This window comes from Rhinolophus sinicus, linkage group LG07 (assembly GCF_036562045.2).
Source record: "Rhinolophus sinicus isolate RSC01 linkage group LG07, ASM3656204v1, whole genome shotgun sequence".
NCBI classification, from domain to species: Eukaryota; Metazoa; Chordata; class Mammalia; order Chiroptera; family Rhinolophidae; genus Rhinolophus; species Rhinolophus sinicus.
The window spans coordinates 80,613,676-80,633,345 of NC_133757.1; the positions used below are offsets into that span (position 1 = coordinate 80,613,676).

Sequence of the window (19,670 nt, forward strand, 5' to 3'; positions counted from 1 at the left end):
AACCTGTGCATATTGATTTATTGTCCACAACGATGGAAATGAGGGAAAGGTGGGGGAGACAGGAGGGGACCCTACTCTCCCACTGGAACTCTGGGACCCACTGAGGCACCAATACTGGGGATTTCAGGGTACCTGGCATTGTGAATCCTTTCCCCTCTCTATGGTCCCTGAAAGAGCCCCACATGCCCGCTCCAGACGTGTCCATGCACACTCTTCACACACACAGGCAATAAATATGTTCCGTACCAAAGTGCCCCCCGCCTGACACTTCAGGTGGGGCCCCTCCAAAAGGGAGGTCTTGTAAGTGCTCATTTTCTTCAGGGATGGGGAGGAAGAATTGGGGAGGGGAAGGGCCGGACTGCTATCTTCAATTGCTGGTTTGAGGCAAATGTGGGGTTTTCCCTGGAAGAGGGGAAACCATGTTTTTCTATAAGCCCCAAGCTGTCCCTATCCAGCCGGAGCCCCGCATAGCGGCTGCCCCTACGCTGCCCCAAACAGCACCTCCTGATAGTCCTCTGGCGGCCCAAGGGAGAAGCAGAGTGCAGTGCTCAAAGCTAATACTGATTTGGTTGGCAGCAGCAAAGGACTGGGGGATGTCTCACTATCCCAGGGTGATGCTCACAGTAACACCTAAAGGTGTTTCCCTGGCCTAGCGGAGGCAAGAGAGGCCAGCTCAGCAAGCGGGAGAAGCCCTTGGTGCTCACAAAAGACCGCCACACGACTGGTCCCGAGAACCCCCGTCCCTGGCCTTGGAAACCAGTGCCCAAATATTTAGCACTGGAAACAAGAAATAATTCTCAGTATGGGGCTGGCGGGTTGCCAGGCAACTCCTCAACAACCAGGAGCTAAGCCTGAGCGATATGTGTGGTCCCTCTCGGTAGTCAGGACACCGTCTTAGCAACCAGGAGCCCGGCCCTTAGGAATCGGGGTCCAGCCCGGCTCAGAGGCACACGTTGATCTGCTTGGAGAGTTCTCTCTCCAGGTCCAGGATGAGGGCGTCAAAGTCTTTGAGGTTCAGGTGCGGGTTGAAGGGCGCCTCGAAATCATCTTCGAAGTCAGCAGCGCCCCTCTGCTCTCCTGCCTCGTCCTCGTCTTCGCTGTCGCTGCCCGTCACGTGGTCGTAGTCTGGACTGGAGAGGAAGTCCCGCCCACAGGGCAGGAAGTCCCTTCCGCAAACGCTCCAATCGCCGGCATAGCGGTTGCTCGGAGGGCTCTCAGGACCGCTCCGGCCACGGGGCCGAGTCACGACTTCTGGGCTCGCCAGTGGCAAGTGCAGCTGCGGCTGTCGTTTGGGCCGCAGGTAGGGGGCGAGGTCCGGAGCCTCTGGGGATCTGTGGGGATCTGCAGAGGGAGAGGGAAGGCTTGTGATGACGTCACGCACAGCGGCGGCACCCAGGTTTCTGAGTGGTGGTTCGGGTAGCCAGCCTGACTAGTTTGTTGAAAGGCAAGGCCTGCGACCGGCTCACGATTTCATTGGCTGAGCTGGTAGCTTAGGCAACCGGCCCTCTGATTGGCATATCAAGAGGCAGGGCCTCTGACCGCGTCAAGCATGGATTGGCTGGATCTGAACTGGTTGCTGAGGCAACTAGGTAGATGAGAGGGCGTGGCTTGCTTGAAATTCTAGACTCTGGCCGCCCGAAAAAGCATCGCCTGTAGTGACCTGGCCAGGATTGGCGGCGGGGGCCAGGGGCGGACTCACCTGGCCAAGCCTGCAGCAGGTAGTGCAGCACTTCGATGTGGCGCTTGAAGTCCACTGCGTTGGTAAGGCCCGGGCCAGAGCTGCGGATGCGGTGCCTGGTGGGGGCCTGGCGCGCTGGCAGCAGCACGGGACCGAAGCATACGGCCAGGTTCTGCGCGGTCATGCGGTTGTGGGCATGGAAGGAAGAGACGAGGCGCAGATGGTCTAGGAGGAGCGTCAGCGTGGCCTGAGGAGAGTTGGGAGAGCATTAGAGGGCCAAATCCGGTTCCCTGTCGCACCTGAGGGAGACTAAAACGTCTTAGAATGGGGAAGCTGAGGTTCAAGGTCTCATAGTTGGGAGATGACTGAGCTAAGACCTAACAATTAGGTATTAATATGATCCCATTTTGCTGGAGGGGAGACGAAAGGCAACAGCTTTGGAATGGCAAAGCTTGGACGTGAACCCACTCCTGTGTGTGTTAGGTAGGGCTGGTATTAATTCAGCTTTATAAATGAGGGTATTGAAGCACAGAGAGGGTCGGGACTTGTCCAGGATCCCAGAGCCAGGAACCTCCCTTGTGGTAGTTTGACCTTTGTTCAGTTTGAGTTTTTGACATATCCTGGCTGTGCAACCTTGCGTAACTCAGCTGCTTTGGGCCTCAGTTTCCATATCTATGAAGTGGGGATACTAATAGCACCCACTCTTTAGGTCTGATGATGCCACAAGCTAATGGCTATCACCAGCCCAGGCATGAGTGAAACGTTCTACTAATGTCAGCCCATTCCCTGTCCCACCCATTTCTAGCGGGCCCAGCTCACCCTCTCCACATCCGGTAGACAGCTGAGGAGCTCACGGGTGCCCTCTGCGCTGAGGGGAGCCCTGCTTGGGGGCCCTCGGGCCATGGCCTCCAGCACCACTTGATAGAGGGGCTGGGTGATGAGTGGGGTGGGCAACTCCCGAAGATAATCCTTAAGGATGCCTGTGGACACAGGACCCCCTCTGGTCAGGGCATCCCTGGCTTGTGAGGCTGGAGGGATCAACTGGGGCTGAGGGGGGGAAGAGGAGGAGGACAGGTGCAGGAAGGTGACAACAAGGCCGGATAGAAAAGGTCAGGTCCCAGAGGGGTCACAGGGACGGCTTGGAGGTGAGGGTTGAATGGGGAGCAGGCAGGGGAGGGACGGGCTGCTGACCAGTGATGACATTGATGTCGGGGTACAGGTCCTCAGAAAGGCAGACAGCTGCACTGTCCCGCTCAAAGGCGTCCCGAAGCTCTTTCTTCACGGCTGCTGAGCCACACAGACGGTATAGCCCCACTACCTGGGGGTGGAGCAGAGACGGGATGTCTTCTTGCTGGGGCCACAGACTAATCAGGGCCCATTGGCTGAGCACTGGAGGTCTGTGCCAGAGTGGGATTGGACTGATAGGTTGGGGGTTCACTGTAGCCTCACTGGCTGCCTTCCTGCTCTGACACCTGTCATGGGGACCCCATCTGGACAACCTGGCCCTGTAAACCCTCTGCTTGGATCACGTGTCCTGACTCCTACTCAGTTCATTTGTTACCTCCTCAGGATTCCTTCTCTGGCTACCACAGCCAGGAGGTGAGGTCCTGCTTTAAGCTCTTCTAGCTTCTTCACTCTTATCCCAGACACAGTTTTACATTTGTGAGCTACTGGAATCATGTCTTTCCCCTCCTCAGACCCTGAACTCCAGAAGGGCTGGGATCCTGTGTCACTAAATGGGTGGATGACCCATAGGTCCTAGGCTGGGCACCTCCTGCCCTTGTCTAGGCTGGGGTTGGAGCTGGGAGGGTCCCAGGCAGGGTTGGGGGGAAGGCCTGGCCTCTGCACACTGGGTGTCCTGGGGAGTGGCTCTGAGGTCTGGGGGCCCACTGGGGTGGGACAAGGGGCTCACCCGCAGCCCTCGGCGCTCGATCTGCCCAACACACTTCTGGATGATGAGGGGCACCTGGCCGGGGGGCTGTTCCCGCTCCACTAGCAGCGGCAGGGGCAGCCCGAAGACACGGGGTTCAGCTGTGTCTGGTGCTTCCTGCTGCTCGGACAGGGTCAGCTTGGCATATAGCAGCCCCTGGGGCTCCAGGCGCACAGCCAGCTGCTGGGCCTGGCACCCTGAAGACACAAGAGGACATGAGTGGGGTTTAGCCCCACAGGCTCCTGTGCCCTAGCTTCCTACCCCAAGCCACAGCCCCACCCTGGGCTTAGTGCCCTGGGTACTCTGTGGGAAGGGCTGAATCCTGTGCCCTACCACTCCTCCCCCACGGCTATGCATCCTACCTCGGAAAACCGTGGGCAGCAGCACAGTGCCCTGGGCGCAGGGCCTGTGCCGCCGCACACCAGGGTCCCATGCCAGCACCAGGGCCCGCAACAGCCGGGCAGCCTCGAGTTCCAGGTGGAAGGTGTGGTCCAGCCGTAGGAAGTCGGGCCCCCCACGCAGCGGTCCTGTGCGGGCCCGGGCCACTCCATCCACCTGCAGCAGGCAGCAGAGGTCTCTAGGGGTAGCTCCGGGTGCTGACCGCAGTCCCCCCAGCCCATACAGGTGCAGGCTGAGGCGGCCCCAGAGTGCAGCTGGGGGCGCCCGGGCCGATGGGCCCACCTCATAGGGCCGGAAGGTGGTGGGTGATGGGGGACCCACTGGGCGTTCCGGTGAGTCACCATCACTGAGGTACCCGGTCTGAGGGTCCCTTGTACCCCCCGCCACAGCTGCCCGCCCGGGGGTCCCCACGCTGCTGTCCAGGTGGTAACGGCTGATGACAGAGCCGGTGGGGGCAGCCCTCTCGCGTTCTCGCCCAGCTCGGGTGCCCCGCAGACTCAGGCGGCGCCGTAGCTCTGGCAGCTTCTTCATTTTCATGGAGAGGCGCCTGGCAGGGCCTGGGGACTTGGTGCGTGAGGCTTTGGTTGGGGGACTGGCAGGGGCCATGCCTGTGGGAACAGCAGAACTCAGGGTTCAGAAACTTGGGCTTGGGATGGGGCTGAGGCCTGGTCCTCTTGGGGAGCTGGGGTGGGAGTGGGTGGGTGGGTAGATGAGGCTGTGCTCACCTTCTGAGGCCGGGCCCTCTGACTCCGCCGAGCCTGGCTGTGGCCCTGGGGACTGAAGTGCCAGCGGTCTGGGGTCCTCCTCAGGGATGGGGTTGTACCAGATCTCTCCAGCAGGCTCCCCGCTGCCAGGTGCCCCAGGCCCCAAAGTGGCCTCCTCTGGTGGCTTGGCCCCACCCAGCAACCATCTTCGGCTGCTGGGCTCCAGGCTTTGCAGGTAGGCCCCCCGCGCAGGACTGCGAGATGCCTCAGGGCTGGGGGGTCCCTCTGTTTCAGCCTGGGACCCTTCGGGGGCCTGGGGCTCTGGCTCTGGAGGACTGGGCTCTGGGTGCTGGGCTGGGAGGCCTGGCAGAGAGCGAGGGCGTGAGACCCAGCCCGTGATCCTCCCCCCCAGAGCAGCCCCAGCCCAGGCCCTTTCCCTAGCAGGGTCTGGGGCGTTTGTTTGGAATGCAATGGGTTGCCAGCTTAGAGCCCACCCCATCTTAGTTCCTGATATCCCTAAGCCCTACCGTCCCTCCAGCCTTGGGGCTGGTGGGGGTTTCTCCAGGACAGGGCTGTGTTCCTGGCTCTGATTCCCCACTCCTCTCATTAACTCTAGTATGCATCCCTCCCTGTCTCTTGTCACGGGTGGCTTGGGGACAAGTTGCTTCCTATCTCTGAGCCTCAGTGTTGTCCTTTGACATGGGGGGATTCTATGCACTCTCCAGGGGCCTTCAGGGGGCTCGGCATGGGGAGTGCTCCCTAGGTCCCCATGGCATGGTCAAGAACAGAGCACACAGTGGACGCTGGCTTGCTGGCTCAGAAGACAGGAGCAGGCATGACCGCGAGCACAGGGTTCTCCCTTCCTGCAGCACGTCACCCCCGCCCCCCTTGCCTGTCTTCCAAACTCTGCCCCCACCCTGGAGCGGGCCACCTCACAGCCCAAGACCAGACCCCCGTGGTCAGTCCCTCGGCGCCTCCCCTTTGCTCTGTTTTCCCTTCTCTGACATCCCAGGCCGTTTCCTGTGTGTTTGTGCGTGGGCACCCAGTCCCATTTCTCTACTCTGGGAATCTTTGGGAAGGGCTGGTGGGGGGAGGTCAGATCCAGAAGTCATCTGGCATCCCTCCTTTAACTCCTTCCTTACTGGGATTTCCTGTCCCAGGCAGCGCCCAGTTCTTTAAGGTTTCATCTTGCTTGCTTGTAGAGTCCCTCCTCTGGTCACCTCCGATTTCCACCGCCCCCCACTCCCCCCCAGTACTCTCTCTCCTGGGTCTCTATTAGGAGCACAGTCCAAAGAGCTGTTTAAGTCACGTCACTAGTCCTGGTCAAATTACCCAACTGCCCTGTGCCTCAGTTTCCCCATCTGCATCAAGGGGACAGTTTCCTGGGGCTGCCTAAGGTGGATGCAGCTGCAGTCACTGGTTAATAGGTGGGAGGGGGATGCGCGGTGCCTCCTGTGATTGATAGCCCAGCATCTCCCTCCTGCAGAGTGTGCCCCCATCTCCTATCCCGGTATCCAGGGCGCAGGGTGCCCCCTGCCTGGCCCGATTGGGCCCCAGTGTCCCGGTCTCCAGGTCCTCCTCCCTCCACTCTCCAGGCACTCCGTCTCGGCCCCATTTCCTGTCAGGGACGAGGCCCCCTCCCGGGCCTCCCAAGGAGCTCGCAGCGCTGGCATCCTGGGCCAGGCGCACATAACGGTCCGCGCCCCTCTCCCCCCAGCCCTTTACTTCCAGGACCCCTGCCTGTCCCCAGCCCTCCACCCCAGTCCGCAGGAGGCTCCGCGGGGCTCCTCCTGTCCCCCCAGCCTGCCCTCCTTGGGGCCCTGGGACCCCCTCCCAGGCTGGGCGGGGCTCGGCGCCCCCTCCTCCGCCCCTTGCCCGGCTCACCGCGCTCCTTCGCGTCCGACTTTTTCCGGGGAAGTTTCTCCCGGCCCCGCAGGCGGGAGAAGGTTTTCCTGAGCAGCGGCTCGGCCATGCTGGGGCCCCGGCCGGGCCGAGTGCGAGCCCGGGTCCGGCCGCGCCGCCCCTCTCCCGCCCCGCCCGGGCTGCCCCGCCCGCCCCGCGCCCCGCGCCACCAGGAAGCGCATTCCGGGAATGCTTGGCCCAAACTTTTTTTTTTCCCCTTCCCGCGGCCAGAGCGAGCGATGCTGGGAGATGTAGTCGCCCGGGCCGGGAGGGGAGGGAAAGCATGGGGGGCTCTGGGCTGCCTTCCTGGGCTCCAGCTCTTATATGGAGGCGCAGCCTGGGTTCCTCGTCCTTCCTCTTTCCCCTTCTCCCTTAGTGATCGCAAGTTATCTTGGCTTTACCTCCAAAACGCATCCTGCACCTATCCCTTCTCCTCATCTATTGCTCTAACCTGGTGCAAGCCTTGGCATTACTCCTTTCGATGGCACTCTCTCTTCCATAGTCTACCTGATGCCGCTCCAGTGCCTCCCTCCTCCACCCAATTCTCCCCCGCTCCCAAATTCCAGTTACTACTGCTGTCTAACAAACCATCCCAAAACTCAATGGTGTAAAACAGCCATTCCATTGCATGATGCTCACAGATGTTGTGGTGAGGAGTTTGGGCAGGGCAGAGCCGACGTTGATTGTCTCTGCTCCTCAGTTGGAAAGACTTAGAAGATTTAGGCATCAACAGATGGGGGGGCCCAAATCATCTGGAGGCATGTGCACTCACAGGTTTTGCATTTGATGCCAGTTGTGGGCTGGGGCCTCTGCAGGAACTGTGGACTGGGGCACCTACGCAGACCTCCCCTCCCAACAGGTAGTCAGGCTTCTTACATAGCCACCCATGGCTCCAAAAATGAACAAGGCCAAAGCTGTATCCTTTCCTGAGCCACCCTCAGGTGTCAAACTGTCACTTCTGGCACCAGATTCAAAGGGAGAGGACATAAATCCTGTCTCTCTCAGTGGGTGGTGTGTCAAAGTGACCTTGTGCAAGAGGATGTGGGATGAAAGATATTATTGTGGCCATCTTGGAAAATTTAACCCACCTCGCCTCTATATTCCACTCTCTATGCAGCACCTAGAGTGGTTAACAAGCTGAAATCAAATCGGGGCACACTCCTGTTGAACAGCCATCTATTGACTGCTCACGCTACCTAGAATAAAATCCAGATTCCCACAAATAAAATCCAGTTCTAACAAGACTTCTGGCTTCATCCCCTTTGTTGTACCCAGCACTCACCTCAGCCTCCTCTTTGTTTCTCCTTCACATCAACTGTTCCTGCCCTAGGCCTTTTGCACGTACAGTTCCCTCTGCCTCAGAAGCCCTGGTTCTTCTAAAGCTGCCTCTTTCTCATCCTTTAGTTCCAGCGGCACCTCCTTGGGAGGCCCTCCCCCCAGTCATGATTACATCAGTGCATTTTATTTTTTTGAAGACTTGCCACAGCCTGAACGTAATAGCTCCAATAGTCTGTTCTAGTTTATCTGCTTCCTTGTCTAGACTGGGCCTCCACCAGATGCTTGAATGTCTTGTTCACTGCTGAATGTTTAGAGAGGTGCCAGGTGAAGGAGTCCTAGACAGGATGGCGTGGCCAACAAGCCTGGACAGAAGAGGTGTGTTTGCTTATAATGTTTCAATGCAGATCTCTGTGTTCATCCTGTTTGGAGGTCCTTGAGCTTCTTGGATGTGTAGATTCATGTCTTTCATCAATGTTGGAAAGTTTCTTGGCCATTATTTCTTCAACTATTCTTTCTGTCCCTTTCTCTTCTCTCTTTCTGGGACTCCCATTATGCATTTGTTGGTATGTTTGGTAGTGTCCCACAGATCTCATAGACTCTGTTCATTTTTCTTTGGATGTATGTGTTTGGGAGAAGTCAGGCTGGAGAAGAGTGGGGTGCACCCCATCAGATCTCTGCCCAGTTGTCTTTGAGGTAGCTGCTGACAGTGAGGAGAGAGGTCGGGGGTCAAAATAACACTTCTGCCCAAGTCCAAGGCAGGGGTGCAGGACTCAGCTACCATCGGGGTACCCCAGAACCTCAGAGGAGCCAGAGGCTGACATGGGGATGAGAGCAGCCCTTGGTCCCACCCATATAACATTAAATGATTACAAAGCAGTCATATGCCACATTCATTATTTTTTGGTAAACCTTTTGACAGGGTTTCTGTACTTTTTCTGTTGCATTTATTTGACTATATATAATAGCTCATATAATCTATAATTGGCTATGATTCTTTCTCAGCAATCAGAAATTCTTGATAAGTGAGAACAAATGTTCTACAAATTATACATACAGAAATGGTTATGAATGCTAACTTTCACACTTTGTGACGTTTATACTGTTATTCATCTGGATTTTGGTAGTTGCTATTTGGATTGTGGAGCACGCACATGTATGTGTTTTCTTTTCCCCAAATATTCTCACTAGCTGCAGAGCGGATGTGCTGTGCTTATGGTGCCAGATGGATAAATCAACCCCCAGTATATATGGGGATTTGTTGAGAGAAGAAATGCAGGTTTGAACACAGCTCTGCACCTCTGTGACAGACAATGGGATTTGGTGGATAAGTACCCCAGTCCCTCACCCCTTGTGTGGAATGACTTAGGTTCCACACTGACCCCCAGAAGTCCCTATGGGGTTGAGCTCCAGCTGCCCACAGTGGAAACTTATCAGTGCACTCTTTACCAACTTCCTACCCTTCCCTGTCTCACTTCTCCATCTCCCTTCCAGCATTTTCTGGTCCATTTTCCAAATAAACCACTTGTACTTGAATCTTTATCTTATATCATCTTCTGGAGGACCCTAAATGCAGACATTCTCTCTAGGCCTTGGTTCCTCATCCAGTCAAAAAGCGGACTTAACTCCCTCTGTTCTCAAGTTCATGGGGGTGGGGATGATGGGGGTGGGGCATGTGTCTGTGGGCTAAGTTCCTTGGCCGCCACCTCCCAGGGTCCTAGTTCCTGGGGAATGGAAGGTTGAGAAGGTTATGGGGAGCAGGCCCCCAGTTTCCACTCCCTGTTGTCGTTTCCAGTTCTTGCACCTGAGCTTCACCTGCACCTCACCTGCACCTGGCATCTTCCAGGGTGAGGAGGTGAGTGCCGAGGCCTATGCAGACCTCCCTGGTTAGGAGTCAGTCCTCAGAGGAACTAGGGAAGAGGTGGCTGCCCAGAGATGTCCACCAGGGCAGCACTGAAGAGCTGGAGGGAGAGAGGGTGGTTGGGTCACCACGAGGCAGCTTCCTGAGATGAGGCATGGTGTCACTTGGGCAGCAGTCAGCGGGGCAGCATATCTTGGCTAGAGCTTCCCAATGGCCCTTGGAAAAGCCCAGCCAGGCAGCTGTGGAGCTGAACCTGAGGCGCAGCGTGGCTCCCAGCCACCATTGCAGTATCCTCCTTTTATCAGCTGTAGGCTTGCTAGGCTCTCCTGCTGGCCAGGCTCCTGCACAGGCTCTAGGACACATTCAGCAACTGGTCACCTGCAACCATGCCAAGAGCTGCCCTAGTGGCAAGCTTGAGGGCCTGGGGGGTGCTCGTGTGGCCACCAGGGCTTCATAGATGCTGGCGGACCCAGAGGAAGGGAAGGCAGCCTGAAGAGGGGTGGCTGGTCAGGTGGCAACAAGTAGCCTGGGGTGGGCAGGGCCAGGCAGATACCCCAGGTCATTCCTTAGCTTCTCCTTCCTCTCTCCTCCCTCCTGGGGCTCTGGGCTCTCTTGACCATTTCAAAGAAAGGCCTGGTGTTTGGCCCATGGGAGATAGCTTCTAAACCCTTGGAATCTTTTTGTATACCTGGGGGCCATGCCAGGGAGTTAAGTGAACAGTATGATTTATAGTGGGGGCTTGAAGCACACTGTGTCAGTTTGTTCTCTGGAGGGGTCAGAGACTGTGTGACTAAGGTGAGCCACATGGGTGGTCAGCTACGTGGCTGTAACGGGCTGAATTGTGTCCCCTCCCCCAAATTCCTATGTTGAAGTCCTAACCTCCCAGGACCTCAGAATGTGACTGTATTTGGAGATAGGGTCTTCAAACAGGTGACTGCATCAAAATGAGGTGTTTAGGGTGGGCCTGAATCCAATGTGACTGGTGTCCTTATAAAAAGAGGAGATTAGGACACAGACATTTGTGCGCAGAGGGAAGATGGTGTGAAGAGACGGGGAGAAGATGGCCATCTGCAAGCCAAGGAGAAAGGCCTCCGAAGGAACCAACCCTGCTGACACTTTGATCAGACTTCCAGCCTCCAGAATTGTGAGCAAACTAATTACTGTTGTTTAAGCCACCCAGTCTGTGGTGTTTTGTTATGGCTGCCCTAGGAAACTAATACAGTGGCCAACCCCCAATGGGAACCCTGGGCACTAAGGCTCAAGTGAGCTTCCCTGGTTGGCAGTACACCATGTATGTTGTCACACATCATTGCTGGGGGAATTACGCTCTGTCCACGCTACTCCACAGGGAGGGGGTGCTGGAAGCTTGTCCTGCTATCTCCCAGACCCCTCCCCATGTGCCTTTTACCTTTGTTAATTGTAATCTGTGTCTTTTCTCTGTAATAAAGCATGAGTATAACAACTTTGCTGAGTTCTGTGAGTCCTTCTAGTGCATTCTTGAACTGATGGTGGTCTTGGGGACCTCCCACTATACAGGTTCATAGAGATGGAAGTGACTCTCCAAATCCCTTGCAAATATATATTTGGGAGTAGGAGCTCCCCTTCCGGGATCTTGGGCTGAAGCCTTACTGAGTCCTTCCTTCCCCATGCCTCGCTGGAAAAGGCTTTCTGGTCACTCCCACCAGCTGATCCACCTTTTGTACCCCAGAGTCCCACGTGGAACAGGACTTGAGCTGTTCAAAGCTGTAGCATGACCTTGGGCAAGTCACCTACCTGAAAGGCCGTTCAGCATCATGATGGTGGGAGGAAGGGTCAGGCTTTGGGGTCACACTAGGCTAGATAGGAATCCCCCCCCGATCCAGCGCATGGACTTGGGACAGTCATTTTCCCTCTCTGAACCTCAGTGTCTGAATCTACAAAACTTCTTTGAATTACCCAATGAAATCCTGCAAGGAGAGAAAGAAGTGTTGTTGTATTCTAACACTGGCCAGGGTTAATCTGCTTCAATCTAGATAAGTTGGCTCAAACCCCCTCCAACACCCTCGTTGAGATTTTGGAGACTTTCTATGTGATTGTTTTCTCATGGTCGCCTGTTATTACTGAATTAAATAAATAGTTCTACTGTGAGCTCACTGTTCCTGTTTCTGCCCTTGATTTCACCAAGGCTCGTGGTGTGCGACAGGCTTTACTGAAGGTAGGGGGAGTGGAGGGAAGTTACATCACGTACCACAGCAACTTAACGTTGACTCTTAGACATCTCTATTCCAACCCAGGCTATTTCAGTTACCTCACCAGGCAGTCACACTGCCTCCTCATTCATTCATTCATCTGTTCATTCATTCATTCATTCATTCATTTACTCACTCAACAAATCTATCTTGAATGGCTGTTTTACTAAGTTGGAGGCAGGAAGTTGGGCAAGATAAACAGGGGAACACAGACTCCGTCACCAGCTCTCAGCTTACAGTCAAGTGGGTGAAATAGACATTCATCAAAGAATCACACAAATGAACATGAAATCACTGATATGATGAGAATGAGGGGATAATGAGCACATTAAGGTACCTGACGTAGCTGGGGCAAGGGCGGAGTGAGGAGAGGCTTCCCTGAGGAAGTGGGGTTTGCATTGAAATCTCAAAGGTAAGGAGGCATTAACCCTGGGTGGGAGTGGGGCAGAGGGAGTAGGATATGCAAAGGTCTGTGGCACCATCTTCAGAAAAACCACTTCTGCAATACTTTTTACTTTCTTAAAAAAAAGCTGCATGCTATATTTTGTCAACAGTTTGGGAGAGAGGGGCACATGGAAGGGCAGATACTAGTTGGGGATCTTCCTGAATCATTGAGATGACTTCAGTACATTTTTCAATGCAACAGTTAAAAAAATACTATATTTCGTAACATGTAGAATGATGTGAAATTCAAGTGTCAACGTCTAGTTTCATGGGTGCTCAGCCACCTCACTGACTTACCAGGATGGTGTCACCAAGAGGTGATCTCCGTAATCAGGCTTCTGGCCGCCAGAGGTCAGTGCTAAGCCTCCAGGAAGGACGTGGGAAGACCACTCAGCTGTGACGGCTGGGGCGAATCTGCCATCTATGGGGGAAAATCTTGTCGCATCCCCCCCCCTCGTTGGGGCAGGTGAGCAGGGGCTAGGGACACAGCAGGATATTTACTGTTTGAGGTCTCCTGGGGACTCCAATCCCGTGGCTCCTAGTTAAGAAAGAAGATGCTAATTATTTTGCTTCTACTCCTGTGTTCTCCAGTGTATGGGCGCTTTGGGATGATGGGGTGTGTGAAGAGGTGGAGACGTCACTGGGGGGTTGTTCTCACTAGGAGACTATCCCTAGTGTCCCCTCCCAGCTCAGACTGAGCCTATGGCACTTCCCAGGCAGGGTGGTCTGGAGGCCCAAGGGCATTCAGGTGCCTGAATTGGAGATGTCCTTTTATTCATTCCATCAAATGGAAAATCCATGAGGGAAGGGAATTTATACTGTTGGGTTCACCAATTAAAGCTCCTGGAAAGTGACAATAAATGCAGGTCAAATGAATGAATTTATGAAACACTTCTGGGTCACCTGCTATAGGTCAGGTGCTGTGCTTGGCACTGGGGTTTTGAACCACGTACTTGATAAAATTGCCTTCATCAGCCTATTGGCATCCCTACCAAGCCCACCTTGGGTGGGAATGAGGATATATCTTCCACTTTTGCCCACCAATTTTGGTGGGCCTTGTTCTTTTTGTTGGGGTGCCCATATCATGACTTATTTCTGTTTCCTCGGAAAGCCTCTCTATCTCCTGGAATCCTTCTATTTTTTACCTTCTCTTCCATTTGCTTTCTGATGTTTTTAAAAAAATTTAACCTTTTAAATATGTAATACTGATTTGGTTAGGAAAGGAGTCATGCCATGAAATAATGAAACACCTTCCTCCAACTCGGCCTCCCACTCCTCCAGTTTGCCCATTTCCCTTTCCAGTTATTGATCTTTTTCTTATTAATTTCTAGGAGTTTTTTACATATGAGGGGAATTAGCCTCAATGGATAATTCCTGTTAATAGTTTCTTGTGTAACCTTCTGGCGTCTACACACACACACACACACACACACACACACACACACACATTTATTCTCTCCCCCTTTTGTACATAAAAGTAGTATACTATAATACTGTTCTACATCTTGCATTTCTCACTTAATTTAGCTTGGTGATATTTTCATATCCTTAATGTTTATAAAGCTCCTTATTTTCCATTAACAAACAGATGGTGCCATAATTTATGTAACCGGTTTTCTATTGATGGATGTTTCCAGTGTTTGCTAAAATGAATACTTTGTACACATATTATTTCACACTATAGTTTCGTCATTTCCAAAATGTTATGGTAATGGAATCATACAATATGTGTAGCCTTTTGACAATGCTTGGTTTTTTATACGCAGCATAATATTTTTGAAACCCATCCGAGTGGTTGTATGTTGTAGCAACAGTTCAATCCTTTTCATGCCTGAGTAGTATCCATGGTATGGACGACCCATAATGTGTTTATCCAGCCAGTCATTGAAGGTTGTTTCCAGTTTGGCTATTACAAATAACGCTGCTATGAACATTCACGCGTAGGTTTTTGTGTGGACGTACATTTTCATATCTTTAGGAGTACGAGTGCTGGGTCATATGTAAAGTATATGTTTAACTTTATTAAAAAACCACACACACACACGCACACACACATACATGGTCTGACAATTACATTCGCAAACTCATCCCAGAAAAAGTGCTACATACCTCATTGCTGAATATCACTATGGTCACCTTTGACATACTCCCCCTGGGAAGCTGTGCACCGATGCCAGCACCTAGTCCACCTTTCAAAGCAATTTTGGAACTCTTTTTCTGGAATGACCATCAGAACTGTCATCATATTACCCTTCATGTCCTGAATGTCATCAAAATGTCTTCCTTTCAATATTTCCCTTATCTTTGGGCAAAGAAAGAAGTCATTGGGGGCCAGATCAAGTGAGTAGGGAGGGTGTTCCAATATAGTTATTTGTTTACTGGCTAAAAACTCCCTCACAGACAGTGCCCTGTGAGCTGGTGCATTGTCGTGATGCAAGAGCCATGAATTGTTGGCGAAAAGTTCAGCTTGTCTAACTTTTTCATGCAGCCTTTTTAGCACTTCCAAATAGTAAACTTGGTTAACTGTTTGTCTAGGTGGTACAAATTCATAATGAACAATCCCTCTGATATCAAAAAAGGTTAGCAACATCGTTGCAACAAGTTTGGGAACTTAATTATCAAACCTTGTATATGCTAGAATATATAAATTCTTATATGTCTATAAGAAACTGTATATAAAATTGTATATGTTCCCTTGCTTTCTCTCTCTCTGCAGCACCCCAAAGCCCCTTTATGACTCCCACATTCTTACTCGATCTCTTCTCCCCAAAGGTAACCACTTTCCTGATTTCTGACATCATAGATTCGCGGTGCCTTCTCTTGAACTTTATTTAAACCCAGACATATTGTACGCATACTTTTTTTCTGGTGTCTTTAACCTAAAATAGTATTTGTGAGATTTATTCCATTTGCTGTGTATAGCAGTATTTCATCTCTTTTCACTCCTGTACAGTACGACTTGGTTAAGGTAGTTTGAGTTGCGTTCCTTTTTCTTGGAAAAAGGATCCCTAAAATTGATAGCCAGTATTCAAGTGAGCATTGTAAATAAAATGCTCCAAAGACCTGGGAACCTGCATCAGAGGTGCCCAGTAAACATTCTCTGAGAGAAGTTGGTTCAGAGTCAGTCTGCGGGAAGGTGGTACCATCTGAACTTGAGCCCAGTCCATTGGGCCTCTTTCTGTGGTTACTGCATGTGGTTCTGGGCTGTGGGAATGTTGGGAGGCAAAAGAATGCAGTGGTTAAACTCAGACTAGCCATAACTCTGCCACTTGGCAGCGGTGAGATCCTTGGGAAGGGACTAAACACAATTGAGCCTCCTTTCCTCACCTGAGATATGAGCGTGATACTAGTATTCACCTCACAGGCAGATCGTGAGGCTTAAATGGCACCATGTATGTACTGTGCATAGGGCAGTAAACACTCAATGAAAGTGCCTGTGATTATTTCATTGACGCTCCTTTGAATTCTGGCTTCTAGACCTCAGCAGACTTGCGTGTATTTGCAGCCGCTGAGATGTTCCCACAGAGCTAAACTGACAGTGTTCCATTCTCAAAGGCATAGCCCTTAGTCAAACCGAGCCAAGAAGGAGGGAAGTCTAGCTGGGGGGAAGGGGGAAGGGGGAAGGGAAGGGCTATTCTGACCAGTGTGATGGACGGTGGCCAGTTGCCCTGTGCTTCTCTGACTTTGTATCTTTGTACCTCTGGGCTTCTAGAGGTTGATACCCTTGGGGGAGACCCTGGGACATTTCAGCACCAGGTCACAGACCTTTAAGGATTTGTTGCTGTAACTGGGCATCTCTAGACTTTGCCATCGACAGCAGTGGGCTGAACAGGGAGAGCTCTGGCTTTGCAAACAGACCACAGTGAGATAATCACCCTATTCCTTACGTGGTGCAGGATGTAAGCAAATGATGTCACCTCTTGAGTTTCGGTTTCCTTATTTGTGAAAAGGAGTTGATAATCATTATCGCTGTCTTCTCTCAGGTTTGTTTCTGTGCACCCTCCAACCTCTCAAGTCTTGATCCTTTGTCCTGAATGGGTAGCCAATACCCTCTTAGCACATCCCACTCAGGACAGCTCAGCCCTGTAGTTAGTGAACCTGCCTGAGGTTGTCTGAAGGACAGGCACATAAACCAAAACCTCCATTACAATGAAGTAAGTGTTATAACTGAGTGAGATTGCCGGGGAGAAGACATAGGATCTGGTCACTGCTGTGTTCCCAGCTCTTGAAGGAATGTCAGTGCTTAAGGGATGTTTGTGGGAATGAACAGTGGTCTCCAAAGTGTTAGATAAGGGAGGAAGTAGCAACTTGTACTACCTGCAAGGGCCAGGGATGCTTCACGGAAGTGGTGATGTGTGCCAGGTCTTGACAGAGAAGAGAGTATTTGGGAGTGTGTTTGTGTATGTGTTGTGTGGGCACGTGTGTTACCAGGAAAATGATGTTGAACCTCGGCTCTTCGTCTTCTTGAAGGAATGAGTTCAATCAAGAGACAGAAATTTATGAAGCATGAACAGCAGAAGTTTATTAGTCAAAGAGAGCATACTCTGAGACATGGCACAGGCTGACCCCAGAGAGGGAAGCAGCCCCCGCTTACATCGCTTACATCGTGTGAAGGCTTTTATTTCTATGGGTGAGGCTCCCCCTTTCCCTTCCCTTATCTCTTTCTCCCCCCCTGAGGTGCCCGGTCCTCTGGCACTTAGCAACGCATTTCTCTGATGAAGGGGCATGAGTAAACGTATCCCTTTGATTTAGGGGCCTGGGTAAACACATCCCCTTGATTTGGGGGGATATGTAAACACATCCCTTAGGGGTGTGTGAAAACCAGGAATCCTGTCGGGCTAGTCAGGTATTGATGATCCTGACAGCAAGATGTGTCCCCCTCTTCTCTGACGTCTAACAACACAGCTCTTTGATTTAGAAGTAAACCTGGAGTCCTGCTGGGCCGCTGCCAGGCTTCCTGACCCAAGTAGGAGCTGCAGCGAGTGGCTTTCTAATCGGGGCTAAATTTCTCCTTCTCCTGCGCATTTCTATGTATCTACATACCCTATCAAGTATATTGAGGGGGCATATGAATGTGTAACTCTGTGTGTGTGTATGTGCATGTGGGTATGTGTACTGTTCGGACATATATGAGTGTGTATGTATGTGTGTGGACATGTGTTGTGTGTCTGTGTGTGTCTGTATGTGTAAGAAGAGTCTTGCACAGTCTAGTTTTTCTCTACTCTTGGCCCGTATGCTTATTTACGTGACTTGGTTAGGAATGCATGGAACAAATTATTTTCGTCTGAGCTTTACCTTCCCTAATATTCTCTGATCACTCTCCCTTCTAAAGCCACATACCGTGCATTAATAGCAGCTTCAATGGCTGCTTAATATTCCATGGAGCACATAAATAATGATTTACTTAACCTTTTGGTTGATTTTTAAAATTGTAGATAAGGCTGAAATGACTACTTAATTATTTTTCTTCTTTTGTTGAATTATTTCTTTGTAACTTTCCTGAAGTGGGATTACTGGATCCAAAGAAGAGAACATTTTTATAGCTCTTGACAAAGCCAGTGCTTTCTAAAGGTCCTAACAATGTATTTTGAGCCACCTGGAGTTTCAGTCCTAGCTGGTAAAACTCGGTGCTAAATTGTTAGGGTATTAACAGGTCCCTCGGGGGCTGGTAGAATTTGCATGTCTTTGACTGCCAAATGCAGAAAAACACCTCCTTTGCGCCTGCCATTTGTACAGCCTCTTTTGGGCTATTGTCATGGGTGAGCTTTGCTTATATAGCTTTGGAGGTCGTGAGGAGGGAGACATTGAAATTCAGAGCTGGATGGTTTCAGTGGGGTGGGGATACTGTGCAGTGCTGGAAGGTTCTCCCCGAGGTTAAGCTAAAATCTGCTTCCTCGACCTGTGGGCCTTGCTTTCCTCCCAGACCACAAAGAGTCATCTCCCCTTTTTAAGAGCATATGTTTTCAAGGCTCATCCATGCTAGTGTGAATCTGTAATTCGTTCTTTTTTTAAACTGCCAAGTAATATTCCATGGTGAGGATAACACTTGGCTTTTAAGTACTAAAAAGAATTCTTTTAAAGAAAACTATGAACAAAATAATAGTACAGAGGTGAAGGTCACGTGTAGAGACCATCAGCTCCTCACATGATTTCTCCTGGCGCTTCCTCCAGCTAAATCCCTGCTCCGCTCTCACCTCCCTGACCATCCATGAGGTCATGGGGCTCGCCTTTTGGGATGATGGAATGTTCTGGAACTAGATAGAGGTGTTGGTTGCACGACATTATGGATGTACTAAATTATACACTTTAAAAATGGTTAAAGTGGTACATTTTACGTCGTGTGTATTTTACCACAATAAAAAAGATCTTCCCCCCATGATTCTTTTACTCCTTGCGACGCCTTCTTTTTCTTCATTGCACTTACTACTCAGAAGACTATTGTATGATACAAGTAATATTATAGTGTTATTTATTTATCGACAGTCTTCCCACCAACACGTGAGTTCCATGAGATTAGGGGCTTCGTCAGTCACACTGTTTCCAGTACCTAGAACAGTATTTGGCATTTGGTAGGGGCTTGATAAATGATTTTCGTGTAATGAGTAAGTGAACACATCTATAGAAAATCAAAATGCTCATATCTTTGACTTAGCAAGTCTGCTCTCAGAGAAATGTTTGTATGTGTGGACGTAGACACACAGACCAGGTCATGGTATCCAGAGGAGGTCCGTGGAACTCACACCGGTGGTCCATTGGGATGACTTTTGGTGGTTCATAGATGAACATTTAACATTTTAATTGCATGTTTTTATTTATATGTGTATCTCCTATTTATGGCAAGTGATACTGACGTTTCTATTTATCATAATAGGTAACCGTTTCGTTTTTTTTAATATAACCTTTACTGAAATATAACTCACACATCATAAAATTCACCCTTTGAAAGTATACAGTTTTAATGGTTTTGGTATATCCAGAGTTGTACAACCATCACCACTATTCAATTCGAAAACTTGTTCATAAATCACCCCAAAAGGAAACCCCATCCCCATTAGGCAGTAACCCTCCATGGCTCCCTCCCCCTAACCCCTCCACTCTCTAATATGCTTTCTGGGTCTATGATTGGCCTATTCTGGACATTTCATATAAATGGAGTCATATAATACATGGATTTTTCTACTTAATATAATGTTTTCAAAGTTCATCCACGCTGTAGCCCATATCAGCTCTTCATTACTTTTTAATACCA

At 51.1% G+C, this 19,670-nt stretch overlaps 1 protein-coding gene and 2 long non-coding RNA genes across 4 annotated transcripts in view; 2 read left to right on the top strand and 1 right to left on the bottom strand.

The window, feature by feature from the left end:
• Positions 1 to 3: 3 nt before the first annotated feature.
• On the bottom strand, positions 4 to 6,782 carry SYDE1 (synapse defective Rho GTPase homolog 1). 2 transcript variants are annotated; one of them, XM_019736902.2, is made up of 8 exons: positions 6,596 to 6,779; positions 4,733 to 5,074; positions 3,971 to 4,615; positions 3,591 to 3,805; positions 2,870 to 2,996; positions 2,498 to 2,658; positions 1,700 to 1,925; positions 4 to 1,341 (listed from the first exon to the last, which is right to left on the bottom strand). In XM_019736902.2, exons 1-8 carry the CDS (start codon positions 6,681 to 6,683, stop codon positions 941 to 943), a joined length of 2,205 nt encoding a protein of 734 aa, XP_019592461.2. In that variant the 5' UTR covers positions 6,684 to 6,779; the 3' UTR covers positions 4 to 940. The 2 variants fall into 2 exon arrangements, with proteins under 2 accessions (XP_019592461.2, XP_074194135.1); XM_074338034.1 differs by lacking the exon at positions 2,498 to 2,658 and having other exon boundaries at positions 6,596 to 6,782.
• LOC141572698 (uncharacterized) overlaps positions 1,163 to 19,670 on the top strand; it is a 74,344-nt gene continuing 55,836 nt past the window's right edge. Inside the window, exon 1 of the long non-coding RNA XR_012498076.1 lies at positions 1,163 to 1,300. This is a non-coding gene — a long non-coding RNA (uncharacterized LOC141572698). The remainder of the gene's footprint in view (positions 1,301 to 19,670) is intronic.
• On the top strand, positions 9,563 to 11,876 carry LOC141572699 (uncharacterized). The gene is made up of 2 exons (XR_012498078.1): positions 9,563 to 9,743; positions 10,779 to 11,876. It is a non-coding gene; the product is annotated as an uncharacterized LOC141572699 (long non-coding RNA).

Bases quoted from the DNA above. Each gene is read 5' to 3' on its own strand.
- SYDE1 (XM_019736902.2), bottom strand. From the start codon at position 6,683: ATGGCCGAGCCGCTGCTCAGGAAAACCTTCTCCCGCCTGCGGGGCCGG. The intron at 4,616-4,732 runs GTGAGCACAGCC...CTGTTCCCACAG, and splicing joins AGAGGGCCCGGCCTCAGAAG to GCATGGCCCCTGCCAGTCCC. The intron at 1,926-2,497 runs GTGAGCTGGGCC...AACTCTCCTCAG, and splicing joins GTCTACCGGATGTGGAGAGG to GCCACGCTGACGCTCCTCCT.